The 20,403-nt window shown below is 41.1% G+C and overlaps 1 protein-coding gene across 1 annotated transcript in view; it reads left to right on the plus strand.

Moving 5' to 3' along the window:
- LOC128736775 (uncharacterized) overlaps nt 1-20,403 on the plus strand; it is a 165,108-nt gene that overhangs the window by 94,274 nt on the left and 50,431 nt on the right. The window contains exons 3-6 of the mRNA XM_053831263.1: nt 5,103-5,437; nt 5,480-5,836; nt 6,456-6,693; nt 19,091-19,458. Coding sequence (XP_053687238.1) covers nt 5,103-5,437; nt 5,480-5,836; nt 6,456-6,693; nt 19,091-19,458 — 1,298 coding nt within the window. The remainder of the gene's footprint in view (nt 1-5,102; nt 5,438-5,479; nt 5,837-6,455; nt 6,694-19,090; nt 19,459-20,403) is intronic.

The following is a 20,403-nucleotide window of genomic DNA, read 5'->3' on the forward strand; positions in this document are numbered from 1 at the left end:
GGCGTCCTAAACGCTCAGCAGCATAAGCCGACCAGGCTGATCAGCGGCTTTCCCAAGCGGCGTGATCCGAAATCCGGCGGCTGGAAGCGGTGCTATAACCAGCCGTTCGTGAAGTGTGCGGTAGGAGGGTGGATGTGCTTTGCTGGCGGTGTGGTCCGAAGCTTTCGCCGAGCGCTTGAATGAAATTTCAAATGGAACACAAGAAGCCGTCGAACGGCTGTTCGACGGTATTAGCCAAATTCCCTAAAAGCAAACTATTCACTTTACCTTTTGTTTCCACCACACTGGCTAGCAAAGACTCCACGCAAGAACTTCTCCTAACTGCGCTATCTATTCCCTATTAATGAAATAACACTTAGTAAATTTAACTAATCCTAAGTGTCTCACTCTAAGACACAAACCTTTTCTAACACGAAACAGCACAAGACACACACTCCGATTTCGTTCACTGATCAGTTTAAAATGATCGAAGCGAAATTGGGAAACTCCTCAGAACAAACGAGATTTGGTTGGAAAACGAATATTCTATAGCGAATTTCTGCGATCATACAAATCCGATCAAACATCTCTTTTTATCTTTAGTTGCATGCATCTAACTATTTCATCCCTAGAGTTTATTGAACTCTTCTAGAAGAAGAATCTGCCGGCAACCTTCGTGCTTAGAGATTCCATCTAGCGAATCGCGAATGAGAGGCTCTAAGAAAGAGTAAAATTGGAAAACTCGGCTAACTTGTATGCAAGGAACCAATACATACGCGTAACCAACTAACCATAATTTCTAGTATATCATGCTTTATTTGCTAACTTAACGAAGATACAGCAAAGGGCCAATCTAATCAACCTGATTGCTACAATCTATCGTAGCGACCTGCTTTTCACGGGCTTTACGCCAAGCTATGAGAATAAACAGTCTGTTTATTCGCATAAACTGGCGTAAGCATTTTTTGAATACAATAACCGAGAAATGAATCACAAACCTCCATCGGCCCTCTGTTGACTAATAATCTCTACTAAATGGACAGATTATTTGATTGGAAAAGTATACAGTTAAGATTATATGGCCTGAAACATTTTTCCCGATAAAAATGCGTTTTCCCAACAATGATGATGTTGGTCGTTACGTTAACTATGCCTCCATGGGCAGTACAGTTGATAACCATCTATCTTTCTCGGTGGACATCAAACAAGAATAATTACCTTTAGCGCAGGAGCGGATTTGAGATTATCTAATATAAGGGTGCGACGGTAGTTTGATTGCAAAAACACTTGGGTACCAACCGAGAGAGTGTGGGTTGGAGTCCTACCTCCGTTGAACGACCCGATGTATTTTTGGCCTTATACAGAAATTTTCCAGTTTCATCCATCCTTTTTAACTTTATGTTCATAATTCTTACAGATCATGGCCACTTGTCACATGGTCATGAATTTATTCTGATATTCCTAGGGAGTCCGCGACATTGCCTTTTAGCTAATTTTGTTAAATTTTCCAAATCTGTTTGAAACATGTGGGGTTTTTAAAACAAATCATCGACTGAGGTCATAACCGTTACTTTCATCATTTATAACATTTCAACATCAGTAATATATGTCATGTCAGCATTCGGCAAAATAGCGATTGACCACCAACTCATGTCTCTCAGAGTTCATATGACCGATTCCAAGCAGGACCTGAACAAGTTCTTTCGAAATGCATTTCTAACTCGGATTACAAAAAAAAACTTGTCCAGAGACCGGTCGTTATTCGTTATTTTGTCCAATGCTGATGTACTGCCATACTATGTAATGGATACAAGATCGAATGTGAAATCAAGTGGCATTGAACTACAGGAATCCCCCGAATAACGCGATGGGGTGTGCTGTACGCCCATCGCGATGTTTCAACAGTCCATTAACCAATAAAGTTGATTTTTGGTAGTTGACTAGGTTATACCACATACTAACAATGTACTAAAAATCAATTTTATTGGTTAATGGACAACTAAGATGGGCGTACACCGCCACCCACCGCGCTATTCGGGGGACTGCTGTACCTCTTACTTCTCATTTCTCCCTTCTCACCAGTCAATTCTCACATTTAGTTTCTTATTTCGCATTACTCCTTTCAAATTTCTCACCACTTACTTCTTGCTTCCCACTAGTTACTTTGCACTTCTAATTTCTCACTCCTCACGTCATATTACTCACTTCGAACTATTCGCTTCTGGCTACTAAGTGATCGCTTCTCTTTACTACTTACTACTCATTATTTACTACTTACTACTTACTACTCACTACTCACTACTCACTACTCACTACTCACTACTCACTACTCACTACTCACTACTCACTACTCACTACTCACTACTCACTACTCACTACTCACTACTCACTACTCACTACTCACTACTCACTACTCACTACTCACTACTCACTACTCACTACTCACTACTCACTACTCACTACTCACTACTCACTACTCACTACTCACTACTCACTACTCACTACTCACTACTCACTACTCACTACTCACTACTCACTACTCACTACTCACTACTCACTACTCACTACTCACTACTCACTACTCACTACTCACTACTCACTACTCACTACTCACTACTCACTACTCACTACTCACTACTCACTACTCACTACTCACTACTAATTACTCACATTAACGAATGATGAAGAACAGTGTTGCGTGTTTATGTGCATGGTGAAGAACTCGTGTGGTCTAATTTTCTCACACACGCTTTCTCTTTCTGACGAACTGGCATGGTTGCTCTCGCTCGTCATTGCAACTCAACAGTTGACAGCGCATAGTTCGTGAGGGCCCGCTCTCTTAGCCGCGTGTGTAAGCCAAGGACTTAGAAAAAGAAGATAAAAGGAAGTAAAGCAAAATCATCCCAGTGTGCGGCCTGAGCTCGTGAGCGTGCTGTGCAGAAAGTCTCTACGGGGCTGTGCGCTCGCCTGTATGTTGATTAGCACCTAGCGGTTTTTGTTGGACGCTTTCCTCAGTGGAGTGAGCGTTGGGTGTTGTGCTTAGTACACTTGCTCGCGTAAGAGAATGCATCGTTTACTTTTCGCTTGTTTTGCAACATTTGTAAGGGACCGAAGCAGCTCGTCTCCGTGAAGCCCTTTTACCAAAATTTGAGTTTGTACACTTTAAGAGCATTCTAACTAGCTGCAACCAAGTTTGAGCTAAATCCATCCAATTTACAGGTAAACATATTCAAGAGTGTACGATATCCACTGTGCAGTGAAAGTGCTAGCGAATTTTGGTTTTTACAAATCATTGTCGTTACCGAAATATTCATATTAGACTATTTTTCATCTATTTTTATTCTGAATTTTAGACTTATAGGTGACACCGGATATCGACTTTTGACTTCTACAAGTTTTTTTTGCTTTTGTAAATTTGGAATACAAAATTATTATAGGATGTAATTATTTACAAAGAAACAACAAAGTTTGAGCAAAATCAAATAACTACTTATTCCTTGGAAATGCTGTTAGTAGCTATACTTATTAATGCATATTTCTTGACTAAACTGCTGGCTCTTTTCACACATGATAAAGAGAAATAAACCAACTTATTTTTGGCCGGTTTCTAATGATAACGTCAATTCATTTTACAACCCTACTAACACAGTTGTCATAAAACAGTTGAGGCTACTGATTTAAAACTAATTTCAGTCGTAAATAGGTTTCCTCAATTAAAAGTACCAAAAGTGTGCTACTTGGGATGGTCCTGCCCTAGAGAGTTCAAAGATCTAATTTTATACAAATATTGATATGATTTAATACATTTCAGTCGAGTTCAGTTCAAGTCGTCGTTAATCAACAATTATGTCAATCATTTCGAATTATATGCAATTCCATTTTATTCCATAAATTCCGCGATAATTTGAATTGCACAAATATGATTATTTTAAATTCGAGTTCATACCACCCAGCAAGAAACATTTTCCGCAACAAATCAGCAAGTCAAAGTTTAGACAATATGGGGAAAACTTTCGCTTTTTGTATTTAGAATGTTCAACTCAACTCGTCGTCTTTGTATTGAGGGCGCTCCTCATCACGGTAATTATTCAACGGTATCAAACCGTAACAAAGATCGGGGGTGCTCGGGGCTGTCTCAAAAGCTCAAAACCCACCGGCACCACCCATCTCCACTGCACCCGCCGCTTCGGAACCTCCGAAAAACTAAAGCCACCGACGACGGAGGACGGGGGTTTAGCAAACTTCTAATTGGTTGCGAACGTAATTTCACCGAGCAGCTAAATCACATCCCATTCGTGTGTCTGTCACACATTCATTCCTGATGGGACGACGGACGACGGGGGGAAAGATTAAGATTTTCTTCTGTCACCCACCACGTAATCGGAATCCTAAATAGGTGTCCCGAGCTGTCTTGAACTGACTGACGAACGTTGAACGTTCAACCAGTGAGCGACGTAACAGTAGTGTCTTTACCCCAATTTAGCGATTAGCACGTGATTATGGAATCCATCAAAATTTGTTCTCTACGATCAGCACAACACACAAGGAAACACGCACGCTGTCGGTTTGCTTGCCGCCCGCATTCCGGCATTCGACGAACGTTTCAATGATGTCAAAGGATACATTCTCCGGCAGTTGGGTTTTACGTAATGATGAGAGCCGCTTCTTTGAAGGGGCACACAGAGAGGGATGCATCATTAAACCCTTCTAATCTGTTTGATAGAGATATGTATGTGGTTGGGATGGAAATGTCAGCTTTTTAATTAGAGATAAACAAGACATGTTATCGGTTGTGGTGAATCCTAATACGGAAGAAGAGATAATTAAAATGCTACTGAAGCAGGGTGAAAGAGTTCTTTGAACATTCGATAAGGGTAAGGGTTCTGTAAATAACCATGCGTACCCATTAGTAGACTTAACCATGGAGACGCATGGTAACCAACCTAGAAGGTTTTGCTCTGTCATCTAAATGAATAGAAATTTGATGTTTTTTTTGGTTAGTAACTTTCATCTAACCTATCTTGTGTCGTTGCAAACCGCTTTGATAGCACCGGAAAACTACCTGCCAAACCCTTATCTGACTTTAATAACCCCGTTTCCATTGTTATCCCTTTTCTTTGCAGAGAGCCATTCCCGGACAGCCACACTAGCCCTACATCCGCCGGTGGCGTCAGAAAGAACCACCCGGGCAGTGGCAAAAAAGGTCGCCGGAGAAAAGGGCACAAGAAGAAAATCAAACGGATAAAACCCACCGTGGAGCATCGTCGCGCGGGCAGCCCAACAGTGGGAGCCGGGAGTGCACGTACGGGGCAGATAAATTCTTTGCTAACCAGCGAAACCAAATTATCATTAAACGAATCTGTGCAACAGAGCAAGGCCCGTGGAGGGAGAAAACACAAACAGAAGCAACCGGGAGGAGGAGGAGGCAAGCGAACTTCACAAACGAGCTCGCCGGCTAGCGAGCGGCAGAAACTTTCCCCATCGAAAAGCTATCCGGAAGGGGAGGGGCCAGGTGAATCGCAAACCTTGGCTAAATCCTCCGACAGGCGAGGGCTCGAGAAATGGGACAGGAAGGCCGGCCGGGATCTCATCGTATTAAAAAGTGATGATATTTACGATAAAAATATGCAAATGGCAGTTCAAAAGGATGCCACCGAAGACGAGACAATACTGCTGGCAGACGTGGTTGACAGTTGGAGTAGCAGCAGCAGCAGCCAGCAGCCAACGGAGCAGCAGTTGGAACGACCTGGACGGAATGAACCACCGCCACCGCCGGCAGGATATCGGGAGGCACCGAAAGAACGACGACAAAAAGCGCAGAAAAAACAGCAAAATCAATTGAAAAGATATAAAAAAGGTGGGTAGATTGGTTCGGTTTCGTTGCTCGTTTCGGGGGCTTTTTTCTTTGTTCTATTTGCTATGTTACGTGGATGTCGGTTTTGATCAATGAATACTAAATTTGGTGCCCAACATTTTCAAACAATTGGCATTATTTAGTGTACTTCTCAGTTAGCAGTTAGAATTGCCTTTCTGCAATTCAACAATTCTGCAGTTTCTGCTTGCCGCAGAAATGTAAATATATGTCAAGTACAATTGGATAACTTCAGTTTCTTTTTTTTCCAATGATAACCTCGTCACAATGTAGGGCACAGGTGTCATTACGAATAATTGTTTAACCAGCGTCAGCGGGTCTGATCCTACAGTTACACTTCGTGACATGAAAACCCATCGCCCAGTACACTGATTCTAGTGGTTACATAAACGTGATGGTTTTACTTTTTATGGCCCTCCGTCGTGCTCGCGCCGGTGCTTTTCGACACATCCGCAAACTATTTGTCAGTAGTCAGGAAGTTGTTTTGTGTTCTCATTTTTTTCCCCGTCTGTTCTCTGATTAACAATCTGAACCAGTTTTCGTGTTTTATTTTATTTTTATTTCTGTAATTTTTTTTTGTTCAACAAAACTCTTCTCTCTTCAGGGGACCAGTTGCTGAGCCCGGCTTCGAACATACTAACACTGCAGCAACTTCCGCCGGCTCCGGCGACCGATCCGAGTGCGGCCGTGAGCTCGGTGACGGTCGTCAGCTCGGCGGAGGACATGCACCGGACGGAAGCCGTATCATTGCAGCGCGTCATCATTGCCGGGGATCTGTCGTGCATGAAGGATGACTTTATACCAGCGCCAGCCATACCGAATGCCGACATCAAGTATCTGAGGTAAGAGCCCGCTCCGTATCATATAGTTTATTCAGTTTTGTGCAAATCTGGCATCGAGAGAGTGATGGTGAGTGCAGTTGCAGCGTAGGGTAATTCAAAATTTAAATACTATGAATATTTGAGAATGAACTATTTTAAGAATCATCGTTCCGAGGAAAATCTATTACGGAAGCAACTGTGGAATGTGTTTTTATTTTTAATGCAATGATTGATTCTTCGTTCCTTTGGGGACAACAACAAAGTGGAATCAAAAGCATAATATTGTTCTATGCCAAATTCTGAGCACATGCCAGTCATAAATAAATTGAATGGGATCAGCTATAAACTACGTTGAAATATTTTGCGATTATTGTACTGACCGCTTGACATTATATTCTATCTCGGATTTTGACTGTTTATTTGCTTTGCTACTATATCTCACTCCTTTCCTTTTGGATGGCTTCCTTTAAGCTTTCTTTGGGATTTGAAATTATGTATGCAGAACATATGTGGCTCATATTGGTGCTCTTCCAACTCATACTATTGCCAACTTTATGAATGCCAAAGCCTGTATAATTTAGGTTTTCTAAAGACAGGATTATAGAATATACAATATCCTATCTGATTTAAGTTTTCAGCTTTCTAGAAAGACTCCGAGTGCTGTTATTGTTCAAAACTGTGCACTTTTGCCCTCGCAGGAAAATTTTAATTGGGGTTTAGATGCCTTTATACTTTTTCATAATTCACAACTACCAAACCATTGATAGTTTCGTTGCAAATAAAAGTTATTTTAATGGAATTTTTAGGAAAAATATAGATTTTAAATTCAAAATTGTTAGGAAGAACTAGATCTGATACAACTCGCATTATCTCCGACATCTGATCGAGTTCATCAGAATTGACCAGAAGTAAGGCAGCCTTCGCATTTGCTCTTTTATACCAGCCACTCGTGATCTAGTTGGCTACCAGGAATCGTGGGAATCGATTTAGAACGAAGCTGGGCAATTCTGATCCGGTCAGGAGTTCACCAATAAAGAAAAGATCAGGAAATAAAATTGACAAATCATCGGTAGAGTCTAAAAGCGGGGAGAGAGGACGATTTCAATTTGGGCAACGACTATTTGGAGTCGGTTGCCCATAATTACTGAATGATGATCGGTTGTACATAATGGGACGGAAGTGAAACTTAAACGATTTGATTTCAGCTTCCCAGAATCCGCCGAAATGCGGAGACCATGCTGAGATGTGATGAAACGTGATTCAGCTCGCAATGCAGTAGTATTTCCAGTCCTCGCCTCAATATGAGTCTGACGGAGAAACTCATTTCACATATTTCCATTATGCCAATACAGTTCAAATGCCCCCGTTACGGTGTAACACACGCGGACAACGACAGATCGGCAATAACTTTAAGGTGCACATGTTTTGTCACTTACAATCAGCTGCACAAGCTGCAATCACAACGAGATAAGTCTTTAGATCATCGTCAAGCATGTCAGTACACCGCAAAAACCCAACAGCAACGTCGTTAAGGCAGAAGGCAAATAACTACGGCCCTAGATTACAATCTTGTGGGACTCCAGAAGTATTACTGAATGAACGTAAAACTGTAGAGTCCAGATAACCACGTAAGGGGTGGCCTATTAGATATGAACTCAATATTAAATCAGTCTACCAGATACACCGCGTTTACAGACCTTGACTCTGACCACTATGAAAGTTGTCGAACAAAGTGAAGGCTCGTACTGAGAAGGCACTACGTTTCAACATTCAACGGTTGGCGCCAAATGGCATGATAACGGAATACATCAGAAAGCTTGATCAACGAATCGCAGGACAGCAGGAAAAAAGGAAAGAAGAAATAAGTGGGCTGTGGAGGAGCCTCAATAGTGTCAGTTAAACAACTGCAAGAGCAGGGCCGCAAGGTCTTTTTTTATATGCTAGAAGAGCGTCGGGATAATGGCCACTGTAACAGTCTTAATGATCGTCTTTTGGGGCATGTTCCTATTGCTCTACATGGTTTACGAACTGCGAACCCATTGACGGAGTTGAGCCAGATAGTTATAAGCCTGAGCCCCAGTTCGGTTCTACATGGTTAATAAAATCAATCAATAATTAGACTATATACTTGGTGTTGGAGAACTTAAACTACGCTATTGCAAAATAATTAATTCAGCTGAAATCAAAAATTGATATTGTACAACCCTATTAAAATTAATCTAAAACGATAAATAATTAGACTATCGGATCATATCTAATCGAATCTTGTTATCGATCTTTTCGCCTGGTCCGATCGCTTCTCGATCGTGCAAATACGTATTAACCAAATTGATCAGTCAGTAGACAGTATTAAAACGATTATCGAACACGCAACACACAGTGTTTTATCGCTCTTAAACCGAATCGTCATTCATTGCCACGTTTTAGGCAAGTATTGTGTGTGCTAAAAGCAAGGAGATTGTTCCATAGTTGGCCACTTGTGCCATATCTGCTCTGTTCCTGCTTATTCCTCGTATCGTCATCCGCTTCGTCCAGGCGTCGCCTACACTTGGTATGGAGTAGGAAGGAAACTTCCGAAGAAGTTATGCCTAGATATTGCAAAAGCCACGCAATTGCAAAGCAGATGCGCTGAATTTTCTAGTTCAGCGTTACAAAAACGGCAGGTATCGGCGCCCTAAGCAATAGTTTCATAACCAAATTGTGGTAACTTGTGCGTCGGCTGTCGGTGTCTTAAGCAAGGGGGAGTGACCGACGTATCTTCCAATGACTCTGTGATTTCTCTGCTCGAAAGCGTTGCCTGAATCTCGCTCATTGTAGTGTGGTCAATTCCGTTTTGGAAGAGATCCATAATAATTGAAACGAAGGACACGTAATCGATTGCTCCTTCAATATCAAGGAAAGCACAAAATGCACATAACCGATTTCTAGAAACTCCGTGTGTCGTTGCTGGAGAATCACTCTTCTGTTCAGAAATATTAGCTAGATTTCCATTGTTTCCTTTTATAAAGTGGTGTTTATACTTGAGGCAGATAAAAAAGGTAGAGCCAAGCATAAGGCTTTCAGACCAATAAGTCTGACATCGAAGCTTCTTAAGTTGATGGATGGAGAGATAAACACCGAGATCAGAAGAAACAGGACAAGAATTGTGAGCGATGGCCAGACTGTGGAGCCTTTAACGCTGGAGGAGGTTAAGAAGGCAATAAGTGAATTGCAAAACGGCAAGGCTGCTGGAAGCACGGTATTCCTGCTGAACTTCTAATAGTGTAGAGCGAGCGGGTGTACGAAGCAATCCACCGGATCATTGCCAGGATTTGGGAGCAGGAAGAAATGCAGAAGGATTTGTTGGATGTCCCCATTTAACCTATTTTCAAGAAAGCGCATCGACAAGACAGCCCAGTTAGCTTCGGGGTACGTCGTCGTATGTTTGAATCTCGACTGAGAGGTGCTGTTATAGAGTCCTGCACTCTAATAGCCGGCTGCGAAGTCTGTCGATAAAGAAGGGTCAAGTTCTCAATAGGATATTTATACACATGGCTTTGCTTTTACATGTCACCACTGTAAAAATGATCGAGGCATTACATTGCTTAATTTGTGCTCTCTCGTATCCTGTTCTAACCGCCTACTTAGCTTCGAGGTACGATGCTGGTCTAACAAGCCAGTCGTCGCATGTTCGAATCTCGGCTAGACGGTGCTTGCTTGATAGAGTCAGTAGGATCGTTACACTGGCCCCGTAATTTTCCTGTACTCTAAACAGCCGGCTGCGAAGTCTGTCGATAAAGAAGGGTAATGTCTAATGACGGTTTAAGCCCACGACTTTGCTTTTTCGTATCCTGTTCTGCAGACTTTAGTCGACAGCGAAGTCCTTCGTCGGCGAATACAAAGCTAGTTTATGCTGCGTCAATTTCTAGACAGATTACGGGAGTACAACTTGCAAACCCATCATCTGTTTGTAGATTTTAAGACGGTGAATGATTCAGTCAAACCAAATGTGCTGTGGCAGATAATGGTAGAACATGGTTTTCCGGCGAAACTAGTAACGCTGATTCGTGACGTTGAATGAACCGATGCAAGGGAACGCACTATCGAATCTACTATTGCCTTGGAAAGCGTAATATGAAGAGCAAACGTATCCTGGGCTGCCGTTCTCTTATTCCCACGAACACCACCAGAACGTGCATCGTCTTCGACAGCGCACACCCACCGGGTGCGGGGTCTACCTCGGAGTCTACGGTAGGCTGGCGTGAGCTGGGCACGAGGCCAGAATACCCGATGAAGAGTAACCAAAACTATTTTCAGCAAAGAACTGGGAAGATCCGTAGACTCAGGGGCAGACTCCGCACCCGGTGAATGTGCGCTGTCGAGGATGGTTTATGTTCAGCTGGTGTTCCTGAGAGAACGGAGAATGGTGGCCCTGGACTGTCAGTACCGGAGGATCGCAATTCGTTCGGACTGCAGGATCGCTAATGGGCTGTTGCCACTAAAGTAAAGTACCACATTTTTCTCACACTTCGAGAAAACTAAGAAAATCATTGGCAAAGAAAGATATTTTGAGAATTTCTGGTCTTGAGTCTTGAGGAGAGTTTTGTATATCTTCTATAACATCTTAATAGTCCACTCTTTCGCTCTTCAGTAAGGTCTTAAAGTAAGTGTTTGTTTTTCTAGGAGTGTTGAACCACTGCGATGTTTAGTTAGATCTATTGTGGTACACATTGCTATTTAAATCAATAATGAATTTATTATATCACTATGAGTGTGAGTCGTTCCATGATTTTGCACGGATGTGTAGAACGATGAAAGGTCACGACTTGCATTTTGCGATACTGTTAACAAGTTTATTCAGTTGACAACAATTGACGAACATGTTTAACAACATTTGCAGATGCAGACAGTCCTCGATAGAGCGCACCACCCAAGTAGCACTCTTTTCGCATTTATGGTTGCAGAAACTTATTTATGACTGAAATTAGTCGTTAATCGGTTACCACAACTGGTCTGTAACAACCGTGCTAGTAGGGCACTACGTAGATTTTCAAACCATCGGCGTAAATAAGTTTGCATCTGTAACCAAGTGAGAATGCAACATCGTTGAAGAAAACGACGAGCAAAAGTGGTTCTAAATTACTCCCTTGCGGAACTCCAGATTTATTAACAAACGGTGAAGAGATGCTTAGACCGTGTTTGACATGAAGAGTTCTTTCAGCCAGATAGGCTGAAAGCCACGACAGCAATCTGCTCGAGGCTCCCATTCGCAACAATTTACGCAGTAACACTTTATGGTCAATTTTATCGAAAGCCGCTTTCAGATCCGTAGGGATGACATCTACTTGCGTTCTGGCTTCCATAGCCGTAGAACTAATGATAACGAGGTCTAACAAGTTTGTAGTTACAGATCTGCCGGGAATGAAATCATGTTGGTCAGAGGAAATATAAGACTTCGTGGCTTGTAGAATTCGGTCGCTGACAATAATCTCGAACAGTTTCGAAGCGGCGGAAAGGCTAGTAATCTTACGGTAATTCCTGACGTCACGACGATCACCACTTTTATACACGGAAAACATGTATGACAGCTTCCAGCTCGCAGAAAATTCTCTCTGTTCGAATGATCGGTTGAAAATGGTGGCTAACGGCTCAGCAAAAGAACTAGCACAGCGAAAAAACACAACAGACGGGATTCCATCCGACCCAGGAACGTATGAGCTTTTTAACGTTTTGAGGCAGCGACAATTATGGCAGGCAAAATTTCAAACATATCCAGGTCTATAGAATCCAGTGAGACATTAGACGTGGCAAGTTCGGCGTCTGCATCGGACGATGATTGTTCAGCTTGAAAGGCTGAAGCAAAATGTATCGCAAAGAAATCACATGCTTCAGCTTCACTCGTAGATTCTCTGCCATCGTAAACCATGTTGGATGAGATTGACTGATTTTTCCTTTTCGTATTCACGAAACTCCAAACGGATTTTGGATTCTGACGCAAACACTACTGATCTATTAGTCCTCAAACGACGCAGCCAACGGTTGCGGCCCCTTTTCGCTTTACGAAGAAGAGGACTACTCCATGGAGGTGAAATTAGTTTTCTTTTCACTGGAACGTTTAAGTTAAGCCATTAACGGATAACATCGCCGAACAGGGAGGCCATACCGTGAACATCCACGCAATTGTGCATACAGTTCCAATCTACAGCGGATAGGTACGCAGAAACTTTGTCGAAGTCGATTTTCTGGAAATCCTCTCCTGCGTTCGTCAGTCGTTGGTAGCGACCCCGAAAATTCGCCACAAACATTAATGCGAATATCTAGTGGAGAATGATGAAGATCTACAGGTAGTAGGAGGTCCTCGAAAGTGGTACGGCTGGCCTCAGACACGAAAACTAAATCTAGAGAGCGGCCGTTGTTATTCAGTTGTAGATTTACTTGATTCGTGGTAAAGAAGTCCATGCCATCGACCAATGCTATATTCGCTGGAGTTATCACAAGTTATCAGGAACAGTACCACTCTCGTCTTTGCGCCATGCAAGGCGGGGTTGATTGTAATCATCGCACACAAGGACAGTGTCACCTTGAGAGACCTTGTTGCAGAGTTCACGGACGGTGCTAATGTGCTCTTCTATTAAATCAACTGATCGGCTTTTGTCGGGAGGAATGTAAATATTGCACATCAGGAAACGGTGACCTCGTTTCATAGCAGAAACACACACGTGATCCAGCCTATTGCCGTTACATGTGTCAATGCGGGAACAACCATGCCGCTCGGCAACAGCAATTAACACCAATTGGTGTAAGGATAAAGAGCATGGCAAGCCTTTTTCGAGCTGATATTTGTATAGTTTTAGGCCATTATACTAAGCAAGCGTATGTTAATCTGGGTCTCACAATTGCCGAACAGACCTAGTGAATCATCCTCGGCGTATGTCACCACATTTTCCAAAAGTATTGTTACAGGCCCAAAGAGTTTTGTTTGCTTTTAATGTATACTGCAGACGAATGTTCCAATGTAGCTTGTGTTCAAGCACAACACTTAGAATAGGGTGGGGCATAAGTGCGATGTTTGAAGTAGTCATCAATTTTCGCGAGATATAAAGAAGGAAAACAACGCGAGATTTAAAGAAGGAAACAAAAATATATTTTATAGTGATGCAGCTACTCAATGTCTTTACATTCAACTATAAATCATCTGGAATAATAGTGTTATTGAAAATAAATTCTTCATTCTTCTGATCAAGTGCCTATTCGCACTTTTACCCCACTAGCGGGGCAAAAGTACGAATACCGCGGGGCAAAAGTGCGAAGCTGGAATCCATGAAATTAGCACAGCAGTAGCTAAAAAACCATTATTCTCTTCAATTTGCGATTTGTTTCGGTAAGGAATATTCTCAATTTGCACCTTTCCTGTTTTGCGCTGGTGTATTGCAGCTTCTGTCAGATTGAAACTTTCCTAAACGTTTGTTGTTTGTTTCATCAGCGGAAAAACATTGTTTTCCAGTTTTCTGCAGAACTTCCATTTCCAGTATCTGTAATATAGTGCCAAAAGTTGTATATAATTAGCTATACATTCACATACATTCGTCCATGAATCGCAATTTTGCCCCGTCCGTGAATCGCACTTTTACCCCGCTAAGCGCTTGACGGGGTTTGATTAACTTATGGAAAAGCGAAATATATTTTGAAAACTCTCCTGATGTAATTTCCTCCTGTTGATATCGTATTATCCGTATAACGAAAAATTACATCAAAACCGCCCTAAAATAACATTTGCACATAACTCAGCAACTATGCTTCGTAAGCAACTAAGTTTACGTTAGTAAACTTAGTAGTCAAAGTACTCACCCATTCATGCCAATGTAGTCAATTTACTCGGAATTTGCACTGATAAATCATTGAATCGCACTTTTACCCTCATCGCACTTTTACCCCTCCTTACTCTAAATATTTAGTATACTTGGATAGCTCCAATCGGATTTCTCCCAGCTGAAGGGCTGCAGTACTGTATTTTCTTTTTCTTGCAAACTTTAGAATTGTTAACGCTTAGTCCCTCCACGCTACACCATTTAAGTGTGTAGTTTAGGGCAGATTGCATTCTATTGAAAATACTGCACTCATCTTTTTACCTCACCGAAATTGTTATGTCGTCAGGGAATCCTATGACTATGAGTTTTTGTCAGCCAAATTATTTAGAAGATCATCGTCTACGAGAGACCAGAGCATACAAGAAAAGGCAACCTATAGTTGAGTCGTTAAAGTAGATCCTTACATACACCTGCCACCCTAACACCTTAAATACACCTGCCAAAATGTTGTTTTTGCATGTATTTATTTATTAAATTTTGGAAAGCGTTGCCAAATGCTCTCTCAATATCATGAAAAGCTGCAAGTGAAATTTAAAATTTCATGATAGCGTGATTTTTTATTCTTCAATTATGATCGGGAAACTAACAATTAGTGACTTTACATGATCGGTCGTTAGATTTTTAGTCAAAGGTGGCGTGAAATTTTTGCTACTCAAATACTATAAATAGACGTATTCAAATATTGACTATGACCACTGGTCGTGTGTAAGACTCGCGCAATGTCGAATGCGGCGAAGGCTCGCACTGTGAGGACGCTACGTTTCAACAGCCAGCGTTTAACGGCAAATGGCGTGACAGCGGAATACGTTAGAAAGCTTGATAAACGAATCGCAGTAGGAAGTAGGAACAGTAAGAAGAAAGTTTAAATAAATAAAGATGTATAAATAAATAAATATATAAGTGGGCTGTGGAGGAAGTAACAGCCAGATGGAAGACGCACTTCCAGATGTTGTTGAATGGAGAGGTAAACAAGGAGATCGGCTGAGAGAGGATAAGAATTGTGAGCGATGGCCAAACTGTGGAGCCACTAACACAGGAGGAGGATATGAAGCCAATGAGTGAGCTGAAAAACAGTAAGATTACAGGGAAGGACGGTATCTCGGTTGAACTTCTAAAACCGGGGAGCGAGCGGCTGTACGAAGTCGAGCTTTATATGGATTACGTAACCAGCTGAAGTCCCGTAGTTTTCAAATTCGCACAAAACCCTTTACTGGCTCTGTACGGACATGATTAATGGACGCTAAAGGAAGTTAACCGACGAGTGCTTGAGATTTTTGAGCATAAAATTATACGATCAATACATGGTGGCAAAATTGAAAATCCATGCGACACAATTTGGGCATTTCTAGTTGCACCTTATTTATGACAAAAACTAGTTTTCATGACCAATTTCATAAAACCGTCAATAAAAATATGAGCTCCACCAGAATTTTCTGTTGACCGCTATAAAACCGTTTTCTGTCCAAGTGGCCCACTTTTCATAATGTTTTCATAACCTCTACAAGCATCAGGTTATAAACTCAAGTAGTCGTATCACACTCTGCTGAAAGCAGCAACAAAACCGATTAAGCTTTTGCTGCTTGACAGCCACCGCCAGAATGTAATAAAACTTTTCGCTTTTTGCTCTGGTAAAAGCTAAATATCAGTTCCCCAGCTTTGTCAACTTGAAAATATACCCGTGAGCAGAAAAGTTTAAGTTTTACTGGTAGATCATTCTGAAGGATTTGGTTTAAAGCGACCATAATAAAGTATCTCATAGAATAAATAATTAATTTTTAGCAGTCTTAGTTTATTTGCAACAAGTGCGCATTATATTTTATCGTGCATATTGATCGTGATAAAATCAACGTCAATTTAGTCAATCTTAATTTGTAGAAAAATCATTTTAGTTGGATCCTGTGACAGGAAAACCGCTTTATAATAACTTTATTTCTGCAAAACACTTTGCTTTGATGATTTTTTGTTTGCAAGCTAAAACAAAATATTAGAATATGGCAATATGGCCCCGCATAAAAAATGATTTTGGTGTTGAACTTCGGTATTCTTCTAAATAGCAGCAAAAAAACTGTGGGGTCCGTGTGCTACCGATAGCTTTATAAAACTAACAGATTCATTTGACAAGGTTTAATAAGCAACCGTGAAAAGATCAATTTTGATTGGTGCGCCATTGGTGCGCCGGTTCAATATCTGATATAAAATCTGACTGCAGCGGTTTTAAAATTTTGAGAATCTGGTCCACAATTTGGTCCAATACCTAAATCTAATAAAAATGTGGGTTCAAAATCTGGTCCCACAACTGATTCAAAATCTCATAAAAAATGTGACCCAAAATATTTTCTAAAACCTGGTTCCTAAATGAGATCCAGAATCTGATGATTCTGATCCAACATCTGGTGCAGGTTTAGAATCTTCTTCTTCTCGTGATGGCCCCAGACCCTATTTGGTCCTTGCCTCCACCCCATACGCAGCTTTGGAGTGGGAGAGACGTTTATCTCTTGGATATTTAAATATAGTTACTTCACATATTGTTGCTTGTCTGTTTATCAGCTAAGAATCTATTCCCAAATATGACCTCATCAAAAATGTATTTCAAAATCTGGTCCAGGATCTAGTTCAAATCTGTTCCAAAATTTGTTAGAAAATCCGGAATAAAATTGGACAGATAAATGTGGTACGTAATTTAGTCAGGTCAGGTCCAAAATAAGAAAATCTGATCAAAATTGTAGACCATAATCTGGTTTATATCGTGGTCCAGTTCCAGAATCTGGACCCAAATTTGGTCCAAAATCTGATAAAAATAAGGTCTATAATCAGGGCAAGGTTCACAATCTGGGACAGGCACATCTGGTCCACAATTTGATCGAAAATGTGTTCCTAAATATCCCAAATCTGGTCCAAATCTGATAAAAATATGGTCCTAAATCTGGTCCAGAATCTGATGCAGGTCCAAAATCTGATCAAAAATAAGGGCCAAAATGTGATCCAAAAAGTGTGGACCAACATTTGATCCGAAATCTGATCCAAATCTGTTAAAAATGTGGTCTTAAAACTAGTCCAAAATCCAGAACGTAGGTGCAAAATGTGGTCCAGAGCTCTGGAATCGGAGAATCTGGGTCCAAAATCTGACCAAATGTGGTTCAAAATTTGATTCAAAATCTAGTCCAAATCTGTTCCAAAATCTGAAACAAAATTTGATAAAAAAATGTGGTCCACAATCCAAAAAAACTGTGGCCCTAAATCTGCCCCAAAAAATTTGGTATAAAATATCTGGTCTAAAAGTTGATCCAAAATCTGATAAAAAATGTGGTCTAAAATCTGATCCAGAATCTACTGGAAATCTGTTCCAAATTTGTTACAAAATTTGAAACAAAATCTGAAAAAAGTGGTCCAGAATCTGGTTGGTGATTAAAAGTCCAAAACAATCAGCTTGGAAGGAACACTGATTTATGAATCGAGGAAATACTAAATCGGCAATTCGCCAAGGGCACCGCAATGTCACTCTACGGTTCTGCTCCCAGCTCCTATGCTGAGCGTCGTTCTTATTTGCTAATTCATATTCTTTTAGTAACAAAAATTTCACGATATAGTATTCTGGGGGAAATTTTTTAAAAAATATTTTCGTTCAAAGTTCAAAGTTCGTTCGCTTTGCCCGTGAACAAACATTTATAAAATTCTGAGCCCATTCGGCCCATGAGGTCGATAATTTAGGAAAATTTCCGTAAATAGTTTCGGTTTCATTTTATTATAATTATAATGTTCTAATGTTCTAAATTTAGAAGCAGCTGCCTAGGCCTAGCCTAGGCATCAACTTTTCAGCTATAAATAACATAATTATATTTAAGTATTTTTTTTCTCAGGGGGGATATGTGGCGCGTCAAAAAAATCCGTGTAAAAATCCGCGGTAATTCATAAATCGTCATAAATAAAAATCGAGTTAATTTAAAAATCGTTGTAAAAAAACTATATCAGTTTAAACATCACCGAAAAAACTATTTGAATTCCAAACATCATCGCTAAAACCGCTAAAATTTAAACGTTGCTATGACAAACCACGATAATTTGAAGAATGTCGTGAAAAAACTGCGCTATTACAAAACTCGTCATAAAAAGAACCGCGTTAATTTGAACATAGTAAAAATAAACCGTATAGAACAGGTTTGAGTGTATAGAAAGACACATTTATGTAACATTTTATTAAAAATTAAAATTTACCTTATTTGGTTCTTTAAATTTAAACCAAATTTTTTATCTTTTTCAATTACAGTGTTTAGCGTTGCAAACCTGAACAAGTGATATCTCTAAATACAATTAAATAAAAATCTCATGCAAATTCCCAATTCACTCAGATTCGTTTTGATTCAACTACCCATGAAAAAAAATCAAATCATCCGTTCAACACAAAATATTTCCACTTTCCACTCGATTGGATTGACGTTTATTATCTCGAAAGCCTCTCGATTCGATATCGCATTGCACAGCGATTCAAATATTGCCAATAGTGTGTACCTCTCTCTCTCTGTCTCTCTACCTACCGTTACGAAATCTAATCGTCACGTTTTATTCCCCAACAGAAACGACTTGTATGGATTGGAGCACTCCTTCCTGGAGGCAGAGTACCATTGTCGCGTCGGTTACGAGCGCCGTCAGCCGGGACCAGCCGGGAGGAGTGAAAACAACGATTCGAATCTGATCTGCCGAAAATCCCGCTGGATCGGTAAGCGGCCGTCCTGTGTGCGGATCAAACCGGCTGCGACAGTAACGGCGACCAGCGGAAGCGATGGCACATCGCCCCTTCCGGGGGGAACCACTCAGCAGCACGGCAATAAGTTATGCGGCAGGCAGCACAACTGCCAGCAAGCGTGCCACATGCGGAAGGACAACGACTCTCGCGTGTGCTCCTGCTTCAAGGGATTTAAGATGGTTGATGGGCGGTGCGTCGGTGAGTAATAGGTTATGGGCAATTACGGTTACGTACAATAATTTCAATTCATTGTCAACATTTCGCCTGCCATTATGGAGTGGTGCTAAGGAATGCAACGGTCGGTGGTGAGCATTCTAACGGTCGTGAATATCAATTTCAAAGCCACCGACGCGACGGAGAAGGCGAAAATCAAAATTTATCGCTTCGTTTCTCGAGCCAATTTCTCACACTGCTGCTGCGGTAGCAGCATGTGGAGAGGTGCAACTTCCGTTCCGGCTGCTCTGCTCGGTGGTATTAAAAGCTATTGGCTTCCGGTGTCACTTCTAATAAATTCCACTTTTCCTGCGATCGTTTTTCGGTCCACAAAACACCTCTATCTGCAGCCTGCAGATGAGACCGGAACGAGGGATAATTTATGGGGAAATCAAATTTTTAATTGACAATATATCATCCGTATTTTTTCGAGCTCAAAAGGCGGAAGTAGGACAGAAGAAGCTTTCGACGGGTAGCAAAAAAAAAACAATTAGGGAAGATGTCGCGTTCCAAGGGGGAAGGGAGGCGACAATTTACAAACCATCTGTGGCTTTCGTCGGATCTGTGCTTCGGTGGTGTAAAGACAGTCTAGCAGGAGGAGGATTTTCCAGAGTTCTTGCTGTGGACGTTAATTTACGCTACCGGTTGGTCGGTAAACATAAAGCCAGACTGGAGTCTGTGCGACAGAGAATCTTTTATAGGGAAAATAGCGACGGTAATTATGCAACGGTGCTTCTACCGGAATTAAAACTTGAGCTGATTTCAAACAAATAACGCAGTTTAATTTGTTTTATTACTTTACCGTGTGACGGTGGGAGCATAAAATCAGTAAACTGTAATTATTTTTCCTGCTCTGAATGGAGGAAAATGATTTATTATTTAGTCAACGCTTTTAATTTCAATGCACCCTCGGAGGACAAAAGAACCGAC

Source organism: Sabethes cyaneus, chromosome 2 (assembly GCF_943734655.1).
Source record: "Sabethes cyaneus chromosome 2, idSabCyanKW18_F2, whole genome shotgun sequence".
Classification (NCBI taxonomy): domain Eukaryota; kingdom Metazoa; phylum Arthropoda; class Insecta; order Diptera; family Culicidae; genus Sabethes; species Sabethes cyaneus.